Source organism: Chrysochloris asiatica, unplaced genomic scaffold (genome assembly GCF_000296735.1).
Source record: "Chrysochloris asiatica unplaced genomic scaffold, ChrAsi1.0 scaffold00014, whole genome shotgun sequence".
Taxonomy (NCBI): Eukaryota; Metazoa; Chordata; class Mammalia; order Afrosoricida; family Chrysochloridae; genus Chrysochloris; species Chrysochloris asiatica.
This window is the reverse complement of record NW_006408532.1, coordinates 21060671-21076168: the sequence shown is the minus strand read 5'-3', so window position 1 is coordinate 21076168 and position 15498 is coordinate 21060671. Positions and strand designations below refer to the sequence as shown.

The 15498-nt window shown below is 39.1% G+C and overlaps 1 protein-coding gene across 1 annotated transcript in view; it reads right to left on the bottom strand.

Annotated features, from left to right (window-relative positions):
• Nucleotides 1-4892: 4892 nt before the first annotated feature.
• Nucleotides 4893-15498, bottom strand: part of RORB (RAR-related orphan receptor B) — a 281548-nt gene continuing 270942 nt past the window's right edge. Inside the window, exon 10 of the mRNA XM_006834923.1 lies at nucleotides 4893-6301. Within this exon, the coding sequence (XP_006834986.1) occupies nucleotides 6146-6301 (156 nt within the window). The 3' untranslated portion in view covers nucleotides 4893-6145. The remainder of the gene's footprint in view (nucleotides 6302-15498) is intronic.

Genomic DNA, 15498 nt, shown 5'->3' with positions numbered 1-15498 from the left:
ATTTGCTCTTGTTTTTTTTTTCCCCCTCTAAAAAAATTGTTACAAAGTCTTATGCTTAAACAGAGACATAGAAAAATCAGTGTATTCACTGTCTCCTGTTATTTACAGCAAAAATTACAGAGACAGCATACATTGTATTATACCTTCCACAAGCATATATTAAAAGTAATTACATTTGAAAAAATATTTTTATTTTTCCTCTACATTTCTACAATACATACTCAGTTTTCTGTGTGTCTGTTAATCAAATGAGGCAGACGGTACTGTGCTTGGAGGTGAGATTTGTAGCTTTTCAGATACCGAATGTGTGCCTGCGTGTGGTTATGACAGGTGAATATATGCTTTCCACTAGCCACAGCCAGAAGAGTATCGTTCAACGTATGGATCATGCTACCCAGTTGCAGGGCTGACAAGTCTACACTACACAGAACTGGGCTTATTCAATTTTGATAACCCTTGTGCTTAAGTTTGGCCATGAGAACAATCATTGAGCCGCTTTGTCTGCTCCACTGAAGATAGTGCTTACAGTCACGCAAGAGGCAAAGATAACTCTGGCCAATTCACTTCGGAGGAATGTCAGCAGCTTAGGAAAAGAAAAAGGAAAAAAAGAAAAAAGTGCACAGACAGACAGCCCCCATCTGCTGCATAGAGATCCTGGTGGGCATTTTAGCATAACTGAGGACCTCTTGATTATGACTGGAGAATAATTTCTTCAGATACAGAGACTGAAGTCACACATTTAAAGAAACACATATAGACTCAAAAACACATCCAAGTCATGCCTTTGCCGTTCAGAAAAGGTTCACAAGAAATCCAGCCACCTGGCTTTAGGAAGCTGGGTGTTTGGGCAAGATAAGTGGCAATGTCTTTTCTTAGCCATTGTTAAATAGCTAAGAAATGTTTTCATTTTTAGACCTTTTGCTGTGTTTTTTCCTACTGACCACTACTTTACCTTCTAGTTGTGTTGTTGTTAGGTGCTATTGATTTTTAACTCATAGCTGACTCTATGCAACAGAGATGTGTTGTCATTGTTAAGTGCTGTTGAGTTGGTTCTGGCTCATAGCGATCCTGTATAGGGTTTCCGAGGAGCAGCTGGTGGGTTTCAACTGCAGACCTTGTGGTTAGCTGTCCAGTGCTGATTCTACAGCGCCACACCAGGACTCTTAAGGGTAGGGCTGCCTAATAGGATTTTCTTTATGAAAGCAGATTGTCAGATCTTTTCTATCATGGAGCGACTGCATAGGTTGAACTGCCAACCTTTTGATTAATAGACTAGTGCTTAACCATGATGCCACCAGGACTCCCAATCCTCTAGCAGTGACAGACAGTCAGAAATGGGAACCAAATTGAGTATTATCAGGGTACCTTCATTCTGATTCAAAAGTATCACTCAGGGTTGTAACTGGCCAGACATGCTTCAGTTGAACAGACCTGTAGATATGATTTTCCTTTATACCAGAGGTTACAAACGGGTGGCCTATGGACCCTCTTCCATGCAGTGGTGTATTTGTTTGACTGGAATCAACTTCCATCATTGACAACTTTGAGCCTTCATAGAATTCAGAAGCTCTAGCAAGATTCAGTCTTAGCCCAGTAAAGGGCCTCCGTTTCAGATGGACATTTTCCTTCCTGTTTGTTCCCTAGGCTGCTTCACCCATTTATGTTGACAACCCGGCCCTTCTTGGCTTTTGAATGTTGTAACCTCTGCTTTAAATGGACACAAGCCTCTGGTCTTGACATCCAAAATAAAGAGGGTCTCGGCTCCTTTCCGAAAAACCCACATGGCTTTCCACTTTAGGCTTTTATCCTAGCTGCTGCTCGTTGTAGCAAGTGGAAGCAAATCATGAAGTCCTGCTTCATCGAAAGCAGATGGCAGGCATTTCCCTCTTTATACAGGGGACTGTGTGCAAAGTTCCACTACCGATGCACACTGCAAAGTTATTGCTATTCTACTGAATGGGGGGTTCTGTCAGGGCACAGACAAACTTGTCTGAGCTTCTTGTCGATAGTAGCAACTGCAACGGAAACAAAAGTTTATAGAGAGAAAGAGTCCAGGGAAAGAATATTTCTTCCAATTTCCAGTAGCATTAGAAATTTTCCTTGCTTCTACAATAAAGAAAAGAAATCACATGGGCAGCACTGAGTTAATTTTCATCTGACTGCGGTTTTTGGAAAAAAGCTGGTTACGTTTTAGACTGTCCTTGGGACACAGACTTGTCTTTGTGTTTAAATCTTATACTCATAGGATTGTAGAGAATAAGAGTGAGCTGACTACCATTTACATGGTTTTTCAGACCAGCTATTGTAGAGTTATGTACTGGACAAGGCATCCAGGATAGCAAATGTACTGGTGATGTTCCCTTACAACTCTTGTTACTAACTAGAGTTCATTATGACTGATGGTCTTTTGGATTCTGCCAAAGAAATCTAATTACTAAAGGGACCACTCCCTTCTCTATTTTCACCTACTGAATGGTCCGTTAGCCCAGAGTCCTTACAATGGAATTAGAACGTCAAAACAAACAGAAAGGGCATCTTTAAGAAGCACACCTCCATCTTTTGGGGATTAAGGAGCCATAGTAAAAGGGGTATCAAGAGTCATAAGCAGTAGGGGTGTGAATTGAATGTCAAACCAGATTTGGAATCCCTTATTCTCCTACTTTTTTTTTTTCACCCCAAAATTTGTCTTTCTGTTTTACAGACACAGATGCCATGAAGTTTGAATTCACGCATCTTTACCTCCCCTGTTGGGTTCATCTAATGCCAGATTGTTGTATTTTCCTTCCTCAGGACTTACATATAAAGCTTAGATCTGTGGGGAGAAAAATAGTCTTAGAAATAGAATAACTGAATTATTCAGCTCCTAACAGATCTTAAAAAATGAAACTAAGTCATCTTTACTCAATAAACTGACTGTGTGCAACTTTTCAGCAAGTCGAAATAGTAAAAGTAAATTTAATTTTCAGCCATGAAGTTGTTGGTCTGAAAGCCTTGTCAGAAAGATTCGTTCTTTGGCACATTAATTCATGCCATTTGCTTTTTGTTGTCATTTCCCTGGCTTTTGCTTTCTTCCTTCGCCTTCTTGATGTATTGTTATTATTATTTAGTGAAACATCCCTGAGTGGATACAGTGCAACATCTGCATCAAGCAGCGATTGTCATTTACGAAGCATGAAGTGAAAAGTACAGCGCATGGATTCTTTCTTTCAACACACACTTTATCACAAGTGTGTTAGGAACGTTTGCCAGTATTCATGGTGAAGGGACAAAGTGCTGGGGTTATATGTGGTAAAGAAAGTTGTTCTAAAAATTTCAAAATACCTCCAGATGTAGTCACAGTAGATGTTCAAAGAGCAGCACATTAAGGCTTTGTTACCACTGAAAACATGACTCGATTCTTTTTTAAGGAACAGATTTAGCAACTGTGCCCCCAAATGGAAATCTCTTCCTTCAACTGAAGTGGGCAGGACCATGTACTGGTTTCCACTGTTTTGTTCTGGTTCAATCACTAGCTCTGTTTCCTCTCTTCTAGCTTCAAAAGGTTCATGTCCCAATGAAATGCTCACACTAGTGGAAACGGCACAAATTCAAAGCCAGTACCTCCCGAGGCAAATGTGGGGGAACAATCTTTTCCTACATCACCCATGGGACAAGGGAAGAAAAAATTCTCAGCCACTTCATAAATTGGGCCAATTTAAATCCTCTAAGGTAAATTAGAGGAAACGAATGATTCCCTTTGCAACTGAGCAGGAATTACAGACTGACAATGGAAAACACAAGGCCAACAGAACAATGAAAACAAAGTTTGACAGAAGTTCAAAGCTCAAAGGGAAACACCAAGTAGACACATTAAGCATTGCCTATCACAAGCCAATCATAAAACATACATTGCATTTGGAAACGGCTTGGTTTAATTGAGTGCCTTCCATTACCCTGTTTTCCTAGCAATCAGTAAAGTAATCTTTCCATTAGAAGGAAATATGACTCTTGGAATTAATTCTTTATACAAAGAGCTAGCAGGAGTGACATTTACACCAAAAAGAATTCAGTCCCTGTGGTCGCATAATAAGTGGTCTACAGCTGTCTTCTTAGACACTGAAGGTAATTTGGTTCAATGTAGTTAAATTAATTGAATATAACAGTAGTTGAGAAAGGGATTCATTATTTTAAAACCTTTTTGTTTTTCCCCATTGGTTTGAAATTCATCAATCATGAAGCAGGAAAAGGCTGTTTTGTAAAAGGAAAAGGCAGCACTATGGTTTTAATCATGCATGAGGAGTTGGGAGTCAACTTGAAGATGACTCTCAACCATGTAACTTCAGGAGAGCATGAGAGATTTAAAAACAACAACTATGCTTCCACTGATGGTAACTTTACGAAGTAAGTGTATGTGTGAGTTTGACAAGGAAAAAAGGCAGTTTATTATTTTTTTAAGCAAGTTAGTGGCTAGATTATACTTATAGGAGAACATGATTTTTATTGCTTTTTAGGTGAACCTTTCCTCTATCTTCTTTTATTTTAGATCAAATAAGACCAAAAGGCATAAGGCCTCCAGGACACAGGCAGAACAAACTCCTTCGAGTTTATGCTTTTCTGAAGATGAATTTGATTGGAAAGCAGAGAAGTGAGAGCTCTAAAAGTGAGAGCAATTCACTCACCCTATTCTCACCACTTCCAGTCTGTACTTTTAAGATTTGCTCAAAAATTAATCCTAGGCTAGATGGACAATGCAATTTCAACCCACACAGGAGGGAGTTTTAGATCTGAGGTGTTTAAGTTCCAGAGGAAAATTCATATCTTTCTGCTAAACTGTTAAGGTTTTGGAAAAATTTTATAATACAGGATGTTGATGTTGGAAAAAAAAAATCAGTGGTCCCATACTAAAAGTTATGTAATGTTCCTCTTCCCTGCTATTGCTACTTTTTCTAACAAACTTAATACAAATAATGAATATGAAGAATCACTTTGTCCCTTTGTATATATTTTTTTCTATACTCTTTTTGTGCCAAAACTTGGTTGTAGAGAAAATGTTTACATGACAAGGCAGTGACTCCCTGGGTTCTGACTTCCTCTTTAAGTCTAATTGTACTAGGAAAAAATTGCTGGTGGTCATAATCCACAGAATGTATTTCTCTATTGAAGACACAATAAGCACCAAAAATCAAGTTTCTTTCATAACTGGAAAGCCAAAAGGAAAAAAAAAAAAGGCATTTTATATGTCCTCATGAGAAATAGGAAATGTCTAATGTTTGGTTAAAGAAATCATGGACTAACACAATATAATCTGTGACCTAATTCTGAAAATAGGAAAATTGCTCCAAAATGCTTATTATTTTTGTCCCCCCAAATGTACCACCTTGACAGGGCTTTGATGTCATTGTTAGAAATAGCATTTTTATGCTGAGTCCATGCATTCTATTTACTGTGTTGTAGAATTCTTTCTGAACTGGTACCATCCTGCCTTTGACTATATATGAAAACTCTTGGCTGGGAAAACAAAATCCTGATTGTCTAACATAAAGTTAACATATAACACAGAAGGTAAATAATAGAAGAGAGACTGACTGACCCTCCTTTGCTAGTAGTGTGGTATTTTAAGCCACAGTGCATGTGCAGGTATATGTAATAGTCATATATAATATTCTCACATATTATATACTTATTACATACATGCACAGTACTTTCCAAGACAGCTACAAATTTACACATGCATCAACTACCTAAAAACATAGAAATAGGTAAGCCTACTAAGTGGAATTTTCTTAAATTATATTTGAACAATCAACAGGAAAAGTAATTATGTAAAGTACTGCTCTGTTCTCGTATATATCTACAATAAAATTCTATAAACAGCTGTCTCCCAAAACATACCCGAATGAAGTTAAAAAAAAAAAAAAAAAAAGATAACACCCAGTGTCCTATATGTGTATATTTATGGTCATTTCAAAAACAAACAAACAAATAAAGAGCCCCATTCAGGTGCATATTTACATTCTTCAAACTGTAGCGGTGAAAAATAATTCTGTTAAGTGCAGGACATTGCTAATGTTGCAGTAGTGACATTTTTCTGAAGTCTCCATGAACACATTGCTTTTGTCTTAATGGTGATGAATTCCAGGACTGTGAGATAGTTCTCTCATCTTCTTCATTTGCAGACAGTGGCACAGTCAGGATTAAACAGTTCCTTATATAATGGAGGAAACAGTGTATTCACTATGTCTGGATGAGATTGCTTAAATACCTGCAGTTTCTCCCCGTGCAAGTTGCAAACTGCCGTGATGGTTGGTATCTTGGCTATTAACTGTAGAATAGGGAGACAGGGAGGGAGAACAAAGAGGAAGCTCATTAGTGCTCTGTCTTCAGAATCAATGTCTTTCCTGGCCCCAGATAAAGTCAAATGCCACTGGAAAAATACAGTCAGAAAGAAAGAAGGCTCACTTTCAGCTTCTCTTCAAGAACAAAGCAAAGCAAAACAAAACAAAGCACACCCACTCCCATTCCCTATAGAAAAAAAAAAAACTAAACTAAAATAAAGAGACACAACAAAATCAGGACCAAGCTTTCGGATTCATTGTTCTTTAATAAAGTATGATGGGAGGTCATGTGATTTAAGTGGGAAGATCACTCAAATCTAAATCCTGATTCCACAACAGCATAAAGGCTATGCAACTGTGAGGCATTCTATGTCTCATTTTTCTTAGATGTAAAATGGGCATTCTAATAGCACCCAATTATTGGATTATTGTATGGACAGAGTGAGTTAATGTGTATAAATGTGTTAAGAACACTGAAGTCAGGAAGCAAAATTCTCAGCTATTTTTATCCATCATTTACTATGTTGTTGTTGTGAAGTGCCATTGAGTCAGTTCTGACCCACAGCGACCCTCTATAGGGTTTCCTAGGAGCAGCTAGTGAAATTGAACCTCCGACCTTGCAGTTCAAACGGCATTGCAGTCTGGCACATTAACCCAATAGTTTTTGATAATATTAACTTTACATTTTTAATTTTGGAAGATGACAATGTTAAATTACATGAAGTGGAATCCACAATAATCTGGACTGCTTTCTTGTCAAGTACACTAAAACCTATCATCATTCAATCGATTCTGACTCATTGTAATCTCACATGTACCAGAGGAAAATTGTTCCAAAAGGTTTTCTTGGCTCTAATCTTTATGAGTTGTGGTGTTGTAGGAGAATACTGGAAGTGCCATGGACTGCCAAAAGAACCAATAGATCTGTTTTGGAAGAAGTGCAACCAGAGTGCTCCTTGGAGGCCAAGATGGCTAGGCTTTGTCTCTCCTACTTTGGACACATTGTCCGGAGAGAACAGTTGCTGGAGAAGGATGTCATGCTGGGTAAGGTGGAGGGTCAGAGAAAAAGAGGAAGACCCCCAACGAGATAGATCAGCCAGGTGACATCATTGATGGTGTCAAGTGTGGCAGCGGTACTGAGATTGGCCCAGGATCGGACATTGTTTCGTTCTGCTGTGCATGGGGTTGCTATGAGTCGGTTCCGACTCGATGGCACCTGACAACAACAACAACAAATCTTTATGGAAGCAGATCACCAGGCCTTTCTTCTGCAGTGCTACTGGGTGAGTTTTGAACTGCCAAGAATGACTTGCCAAGTAGTCAAGAATAAACTATCTGTGCTACCCAAGGATCTTGTCAAGCTCAGTAGCCCACTGATACTTAACTTCCTTGTCGTTGTTATTAAGTGCCTTCTAGTCAGTTTTGAAGGAGCTCTGGTAGCATATTGGTTATGAATCGGGCGGCTAATCTCAAAGTCAGAAGTTTGAAACTACCAGTGGTTCCGTGGGAGAAAGATGAGGCTCTCTGCTCCCATAAAGATTTACAGTCTCAGAAATCCTATGCAGTGTTGCTATGAGTTTGAAGCGACTCTATGGCATATAATCACCACTTATAACAACAACAAGCTAGTTTTAATTCATAGTAACCCTGTAGAGGGTTTCTGAGGCTGTAAATCTTTGCTGGGGCAGAAAGCCCCATCTTTCTCCTGATGAGTGACTGCTGGGCTTGAACCACTGACCTTGTGGTTTGAGGCCCAGTGCTTATCCTACAGAGTCACAGTGTTCTAGCTTTCTTCGGGAGATGTTTCAAAAACATCTATTTATAATAAATAGATCTTGATATATACATCATATGCTATTATAGGATGTAATATTTTTACTTAAAATATCCAGAAGATAGTGCTTTTTATAATTTTTAATGTCCACAGTTTGCTAAATACTATATAGGTCTGAAGGAGGAAGGTATGAATGAATGAAGGGAAGAAGGGAGGAATTAATGACTAAAAGAGATATGGAGTTGCATGGAACAGGGGTGGATGTTGGCCAGTGGTATTAAATTCACCCGTCTATGGTAAGTAAACTCCGAAGAGTAAAAGAATGCCAAAGGAAGAGAGAAAGTGAAAGAGAGAATAAACGATAAATGGAAAGAAATCAACAACTAAAAGAGAAGGTAGTATACTAACAAACAGATAAATAATTACTCATGTAAAAAAGAACCATGCTAGGAATTAGGGGGAGGGTGCCATGAACCACGCACAGGGATTGATTTATATTTGTGTTTCTGAGATGGGTAACCCACTATCCAATCAAGAAGCAGTTCACAGCATACATGTGAGAGGAAGAGCTTCCATGAGGTCAAGGAGAGTATTCATTGGCTACAGATTAGGATCTATCCAATTAGGCCCACCTGCAGTCTAGAGATCTGAAATAAGTGGTGCTATGGGCTAATGCACTAGACTGCAAAGTTGGTTTGAACTGCAAGGTCGGCAGTTCAAGATCACCAGCTGCTCCTCGGAAACAGGGTCACTATGGGTTGCAATTGACTTGATGGCACTTAACAACAACAATAATAGAAAGGGAGCATGGTGGCTCCATACGATAAGGTCTGGACTATGAACCACAAGCTCCATAGTCTGAGCTCACCAGCTGCTCTGTGGGAGACATGAGGGTTTCTGTTCCCACAAAAAATTTAAAAGGGTTGGTATGAGTCATAACTGACTCCATGACACTTAGCAACAATAATATAGGTCTTAGAAGCTGAACAATTTCAGCCTTTAGCATATAATTTATGGTTATATATTTAGGAGCCACTGACAATCCATTGAGTGTCAAAATGAACTTACACAACGTGTTACTCTGATCAGTTTACTGCGAGGGATGAGATGCATTCTCTTATAGGAACACTTTTGGGAAAGATAAGCATCATATAGCTGACCAAAGACACATTTGAAAACAATGATAAAATAAAATCCATCTAATCACTAACTAGGTTCCCTGTGTTCCCTACTCATTCAATAACACGAGTCCATTTCAGCCTTTGAAGTTAAATAGTAGATACGAGATAGATAATTACTTGTAGATAATTAGTTACTTAGTGGTTTTTCAAAATCAGAAATTTCCACTCTTTCATTAACTTTCCTTTTAACAACTAATGCCTATATAACCATGGAGTGAGCAATTTAAGAGTGGTATTAGGAATAGAGTTATTGACATATTCACTACAGATTTTCAAAACAGAGAAATTTGGGAGTTCAGACTTTCCAGCCTAACCAGCTACACTTCTATTTAAAAAAAAAACATCAAGTTGATTCTGACTCATGCCGACCTCATGTCTTATAAAGCAGAATTATGTTCTGTAGAGTTTTTTATAGCTGTGACCTTTCAGAAACATATGACCAGGTTTTTCTTCTGCGGTGCCTCTGGGTGGATGCAACCCAACCTTTTAGTAAGTAGCTATGCACTTCACCTTTTGTACCACTTTGTTGTTGTTGTTATGTGCCGTGGAGTCAGTTCTGACTCATAGTGATCCAGTACAAGGTTTCTGAGGCTGTAATTCTTTAAGGGAACAGAAAGCCTCATCTGTCTCCTGAGGAACAGCTGGTAGTTTCAAATTGCTGACCCTGAAGTTAGCAGCCTGATTCGTAAACATTATGGTACCAGAGGAGCTCCTATTTAAAGAAACATATGACCAGGTACAACCTTTGTCTATAGCATGGATGCTACATTTTAAACTGTCAACCATGACTTTCCCTCCAACATTATGAATTATAAATAGATTTATAAACTGTCTTCATTCATGATACTCTACTGTGCAGCAGGGATCCTGCTAGATGTAAGAGTACAAAAGATAGTTTCGGTTCTTGATTTCAAAAGACATGACAAGATGCATATGAATAAAGTTACACAGAGTCAAAAGCAGACTGAAAAACTGGTAAGTTCTATGGAAGCATGGGGTTAGAACAAGTAGTAGATATTAGGATGTCCTGACTTCTGGTGTGTCAGGGAAGGATTCCTTGAGAAGGTGACATTTACACTGGGCATTGAAGAAAGAGTAGAGTCCTGGTGTGACACAGTAGGATAAACACTGGATTGTGAACCACAAGTTTAATGGCTCAAACCCACTAGCTGCTCCTTGGAAACCTTGTATAGGGCCTCTATGAGTCAGCAACGACTTGACAGCACTTAACAACATCTGAAGAGTGGTATCGAAATAAGTGTTGGGGCTCTTGAAACCCACACACATTGAGTAGATTCCAATTCCTAGTGACCCTGTATGACAAGCAGAATTACCCAAAGGGTTTCAAAGATGGTAATCTTTATGGCAATAGATGGTCACATCTGTTTCCGGCAAAGAAGTTGGTAGGGTCAAATAACTGACCTTTTAGCTAGCAGCCAAGTGCCTAACCACTGTGTCATCAGGGTAAGGGATACATAACATGGCCTAGTATCATATGCAAAGTCACTGTGGCACTTGATGCACCAGAAGAAGTGAAGAAAGATTGGTCTTGGAGCAATGGGTGAGCATGGTTTGAGGAAAATGCTGGAGTGGTAGACAAGGTCAGATCATGCAAGACCTTGCTGTCCACATAAGGTAATTTGGAAAAAAATTGTGAAAATAATAAAAAGAAAAAAAAGAGAGAGTGAACAAGAGACGATAAGAATTCCATTTTGCAAGGCTCACTTTGGATCTTGGGTGGAAACTGTTGACTTTTCTATATTTTTGTAGGTAAAGAGCATACAAGTGTCCACTTTAGTGGAGTCCCTTGGGAAATTATTTAAACTCTTTTAACCAGGTGGTTCACACAGAAGGAGACTATAATTTTGGAACACTTTTTGTACATTACAATTCTCCTGAAGTAGTTATTGAACGTCGAGAGGCTTTGAAAGCTGCCTACAATCACCTGTAGTTGAATGGATGATGTGCAAAGCTCCTGAAACTTCCAGTTTCAGCTCCATAATGTCCAATCTTTAAGGGGCATGCAAATCACTGGGGAGCTTCCTGAAAAACAGATTGCTGGTACCTACTCTTAGGGCTTCTGTTTCAGTAGGTCTGGGATAGAGCTCAAAACACATGTTAGAAATAAACGATCAGATATGGACGAAGTTGGTCCCCAGCACAGACTTGAGAGACTCAAGGAACTCAAGTCTTATAAATTGAAATCTTGTTTTTAGAGTTTAAAAGTAAATTCGATATTTGAAACAGTCTTGGAAGTCTTTTTCAGGAGGCAAAAAAGGAAGTTATTGTGACTAGAGAGAGGTTTCATGCTCTTGATTCTGTTAGGTTCGTGAGCCAAAAGTTCCCTCTCGCACTCAAATACATATCATCTAGTAATAAAGAACATAAGCATTGGAGATAAACTGCTTGGATTTGAATCCTGGCTCTACTATTTATGGCTGTGTGACTTTGGGACAAGTCACTTGACCTCTGCTCAGCTGTCAGCTGACAATTACAAACATCCGGTCTCAGAGGGGTGTTTTAACAGCTAACTGAGTCAATACAAACTGTCTACAGTGGTTCTGGGCACATAGATACAACATACATATTAGTAATTATACTTATATTCCCAAGTGATTCTTCTTTCTAGGAGAGAAACTGTCAAGGCCATTCTTGTTCAGTCCAATGACACTGAGGACAAGGAACAACCTACATCTTTTTCCAAGCACTCAAGACTGAGCCTATGTATATCATGTGTTCAAATATGGGAAGAGAAGCCTTTTGATTTCATCCAAGTGAAAAGCAAACTGACACGGAGTCTCTTTTTTCAGTAGCAATTAAAATTAAGTTGCTTATTTATTAACTGTGATTTATAAAGTAGAATTCTATTACTACGGACGTTAAAGTACTTTTTTCCTTGCTCCTTTAGTGAAGAAGTGGCATGGAAAATTCAAATGTATAAACCAAATTAAAACAAAAACTAAACAGCCAAACACAATGCTGTTGAGGTGACACCAACTCATTGCAACCCCTTGTACTCCAAAGTAGAACCTCTCCATAGGGTGTTCTTGGCTCTAATCTTTACAGACAGAATGATTGTAACATGGCAATGATTGTAAAGATGGTGCAAGATAGGCAGTGCTTTGTTTTGTTGCACACAGTTGGAATGAGTTGGAATCAACTCAATAGTACTTGTCACCAAAAACAATCTTTATAGAAGCAGATCTTCTGTGGTATTATTGGGTGGGTTTGAATCACCAATCTTTAGGTTAGCTAGTAATTCAATGCATGTCATTAACACCATCCAGGAATGTTAGAAAATGTAGAAAAGGATGACCTAAATCCTTCAACAGTTGTTCATGTGCATTGCAAATATATAACCATTCATCTGGTTTTAAAAAGTATCTCAAAGTTGTAATATGAGAAGTGTCTGGTTTAGATCTAGCTCTTCCCTGTTTTGTGATTTTTGGATTCAGTCCCTGTTGCTGATCTGTAGAATGGGCTGAATTGTAAAAATGATTTTTTGCTATAGAGAACTGTGACCACATAAGCAAAGAATACTGAGAAAGGCAAAGTGCTTCCCCAGTGCTGGGAAGAGGCTGAGTGAAAAACCACCAAGTGTCTGTGTCAATGGGCGCACTGACAGGCGCATCCATCACTCCGGAGGCCCAATGGGCCAGGAGACCGCCCACAGGCAGTGGCAGCCCTTGTCAGAACCCAGAAAGGCCTGGTGGAGAAAACAGCAGCGTCGCTTACTGCTCATTAATATTATGTACTGCAGCCGGGGGACCCCCATTTCAAAGGGAGCCCAGAGCCAACACAGCAGCAGTTAATGGCTCAACAACTTTTCAAACAGCTGGGGAGGTGATCCAGAAATACTTGGAGATGGAGAGGGTAGATCATTTCAAATCATCATGAAATTCCTTCATGTTTAATCCCTGTAGCAGGAGTAGACAGAGGGCCTATAAAAAAGACATTTTCACATTCATCTATTTCTTATGACAAACATTTCTACTAAGAAGGAAGTTTAGCTTTTACCTACAGGGATCTACAAGAAGGAAAAAGCAGCTGTCTGAGCAGAGATAATAATCCTATGCTTCTCTCTAGAAGTTGGTTTTAAGAAAAAACTCACACTCTTAGAGCTGGTACATTTGATGTTGGAAAAATGGAACATGCAGAGGGGGTAAACTAGTGATCTTGCTCATGTGGGCTTCCAGGCCACCTAGATGCTTTTCAACCTGGAGCAGAAACCCAGTAATGGTTCAATGAAATTGAAGAAATGTCAGGAGCACTGATAAAAATGGGAATTGAACTGAGGCTGAATACATACAGTTTATTTTTCATTTCCCCTTTTTGTTTTTGGATGTTATCATAGCCAAACCTAGGCACTTGGATTACAATATATATCACTGAATTTGAAATGTGTGCTCAGATGATAAGACTTCCCCCCACGAACCCTGCCTCGTTCTTAGGATCCATGTTATAGTGCATGTTCTTATTACCCTGGTCAAAGCTGGACTCAAGCAGGGCTGAAATTGGAATTGGGATTGAAAGCCAGCATGCCCCCCTCTAAATATGGCAGACTCCGTAAGTAATCCAAGGAGCTAAGAGGTAGCCATAGTTTACCCTGTAGACAAGGGAAGCTGAAAAAGCTTGCATTCCAAATGGAAGATGAATCAAAAAGATACCAAAAGACTGATGAACATAGAGAATTCTAAAAGTTTCCAATTCCTTATTTCAGTACTTTCCTGAATGATGACTGAATTCTTGCCCTTGGATTTTGTGAGGAAGTGCTTCATTATTATTTTTTTTTCCTTTTGCTTAAGGCTGTGTGAATTAGTTTCTGTTATGTAACTAGAGAGTTCTGCCATGTCCGTTTGCAATAGCAAAACCTATCTTCTCATGTACACACTATTAATCTGTGGGACAAACCCTGAAATTTCTGGATATTGGACCTATAGTGTATACCTGCAAACTATAAACAGTTACAATGGATTGAAATACTCTAGACTTTCACAGAAATTCCTCAAGGAAACTCCAAGGGCAGATGTCATTCATTATTCACTATTCTTTCTCCCGCACCCAGCACATAGTACATACTCATAACAAATGTAGGCTGCAGTAGAAAACTATGTTGCATTAGTAGAGACATGAAATGTAAAACTTGAGACTCTGTTGAACTCTTTTCTATAATTTTCCTATTATTGCACTATTAAAAAAAAAAAAAAATATATATATTATTGTCAGGAAGCCTGAAGGGGACCTCTGAGGTGTCACTGGGTATGTTACAGGAGTACACTAATGTTACCATAATTCATTGAGATGTACACTTAGGATTCCAGAACTTTCAGTATGTGTAAGATATTACAATATTTTAAAAGCATATGGATTTACAGTAAAACAAATTCCTAATGAAATCAATGCAATGTGACTGGAGAGGCCTCAGCCCTCAAGGTCACACCATTTGGGTATGAGCTTCTCAAGTATTTACAAGATAGACTATCCTGTGGAAAAGTAAAATGAACCCAACCCCTAATTGATGCTCTGTTGTTGCTGCTGTTGTATGCCAGCAAGTTGTTTCTGAATCATAGGACCTAAAGCATTTCTGAGGCTGAAGTATTTGTGAGCAGATTTTGCTGCTGTTGTTAGGTGTTATTGAGTCAGTTCTATATCCCACAGAATGAACCACTGCCAAGTCCTGCGCCATCTTCACAACTGTGATGCTTGATCCCATGATTGCTGGCACTGTGGCAAGCCAACTCATTCAGGTCTTCCTCTTTTACACTGACCCTCTACTTTCCCAGGTATGATGTCCTGACAACATGTTCAAAGTATGAGATAGAAGACTTGCCATTCTCGCTTCTAAGGAGTATTCTGAGTGTACCTCTTCCAAGACAAATTTGTTTCTTCTTCTGACAGTCCATGCTACTTTCCATATTCTTTGCCAACAGCAAAATTTAAGTACATCGATTCTTCTCTGGTCTTCCTTATTCATTGTCCAACTTCCACATGCATATGAGCCTATTGAAAATTCCACGTGAGCAGATTTCACACGCATGTGTTGTTGTTGTTAAGTGCCAGCAAGTCGCTTCCTACCCATAGCGACACTGAATTAGGTTTCTGAGGAGCGGCTGGTGAGCTTGAACTGCCAACCTTGCAGTTCAAACGGCTTTGCAGTCTGGCGCATTAACTCACAGCTCCACACCAGGATTGAAAATACCAATGTGAGCAGGTTGCTTGATCTTTTCTC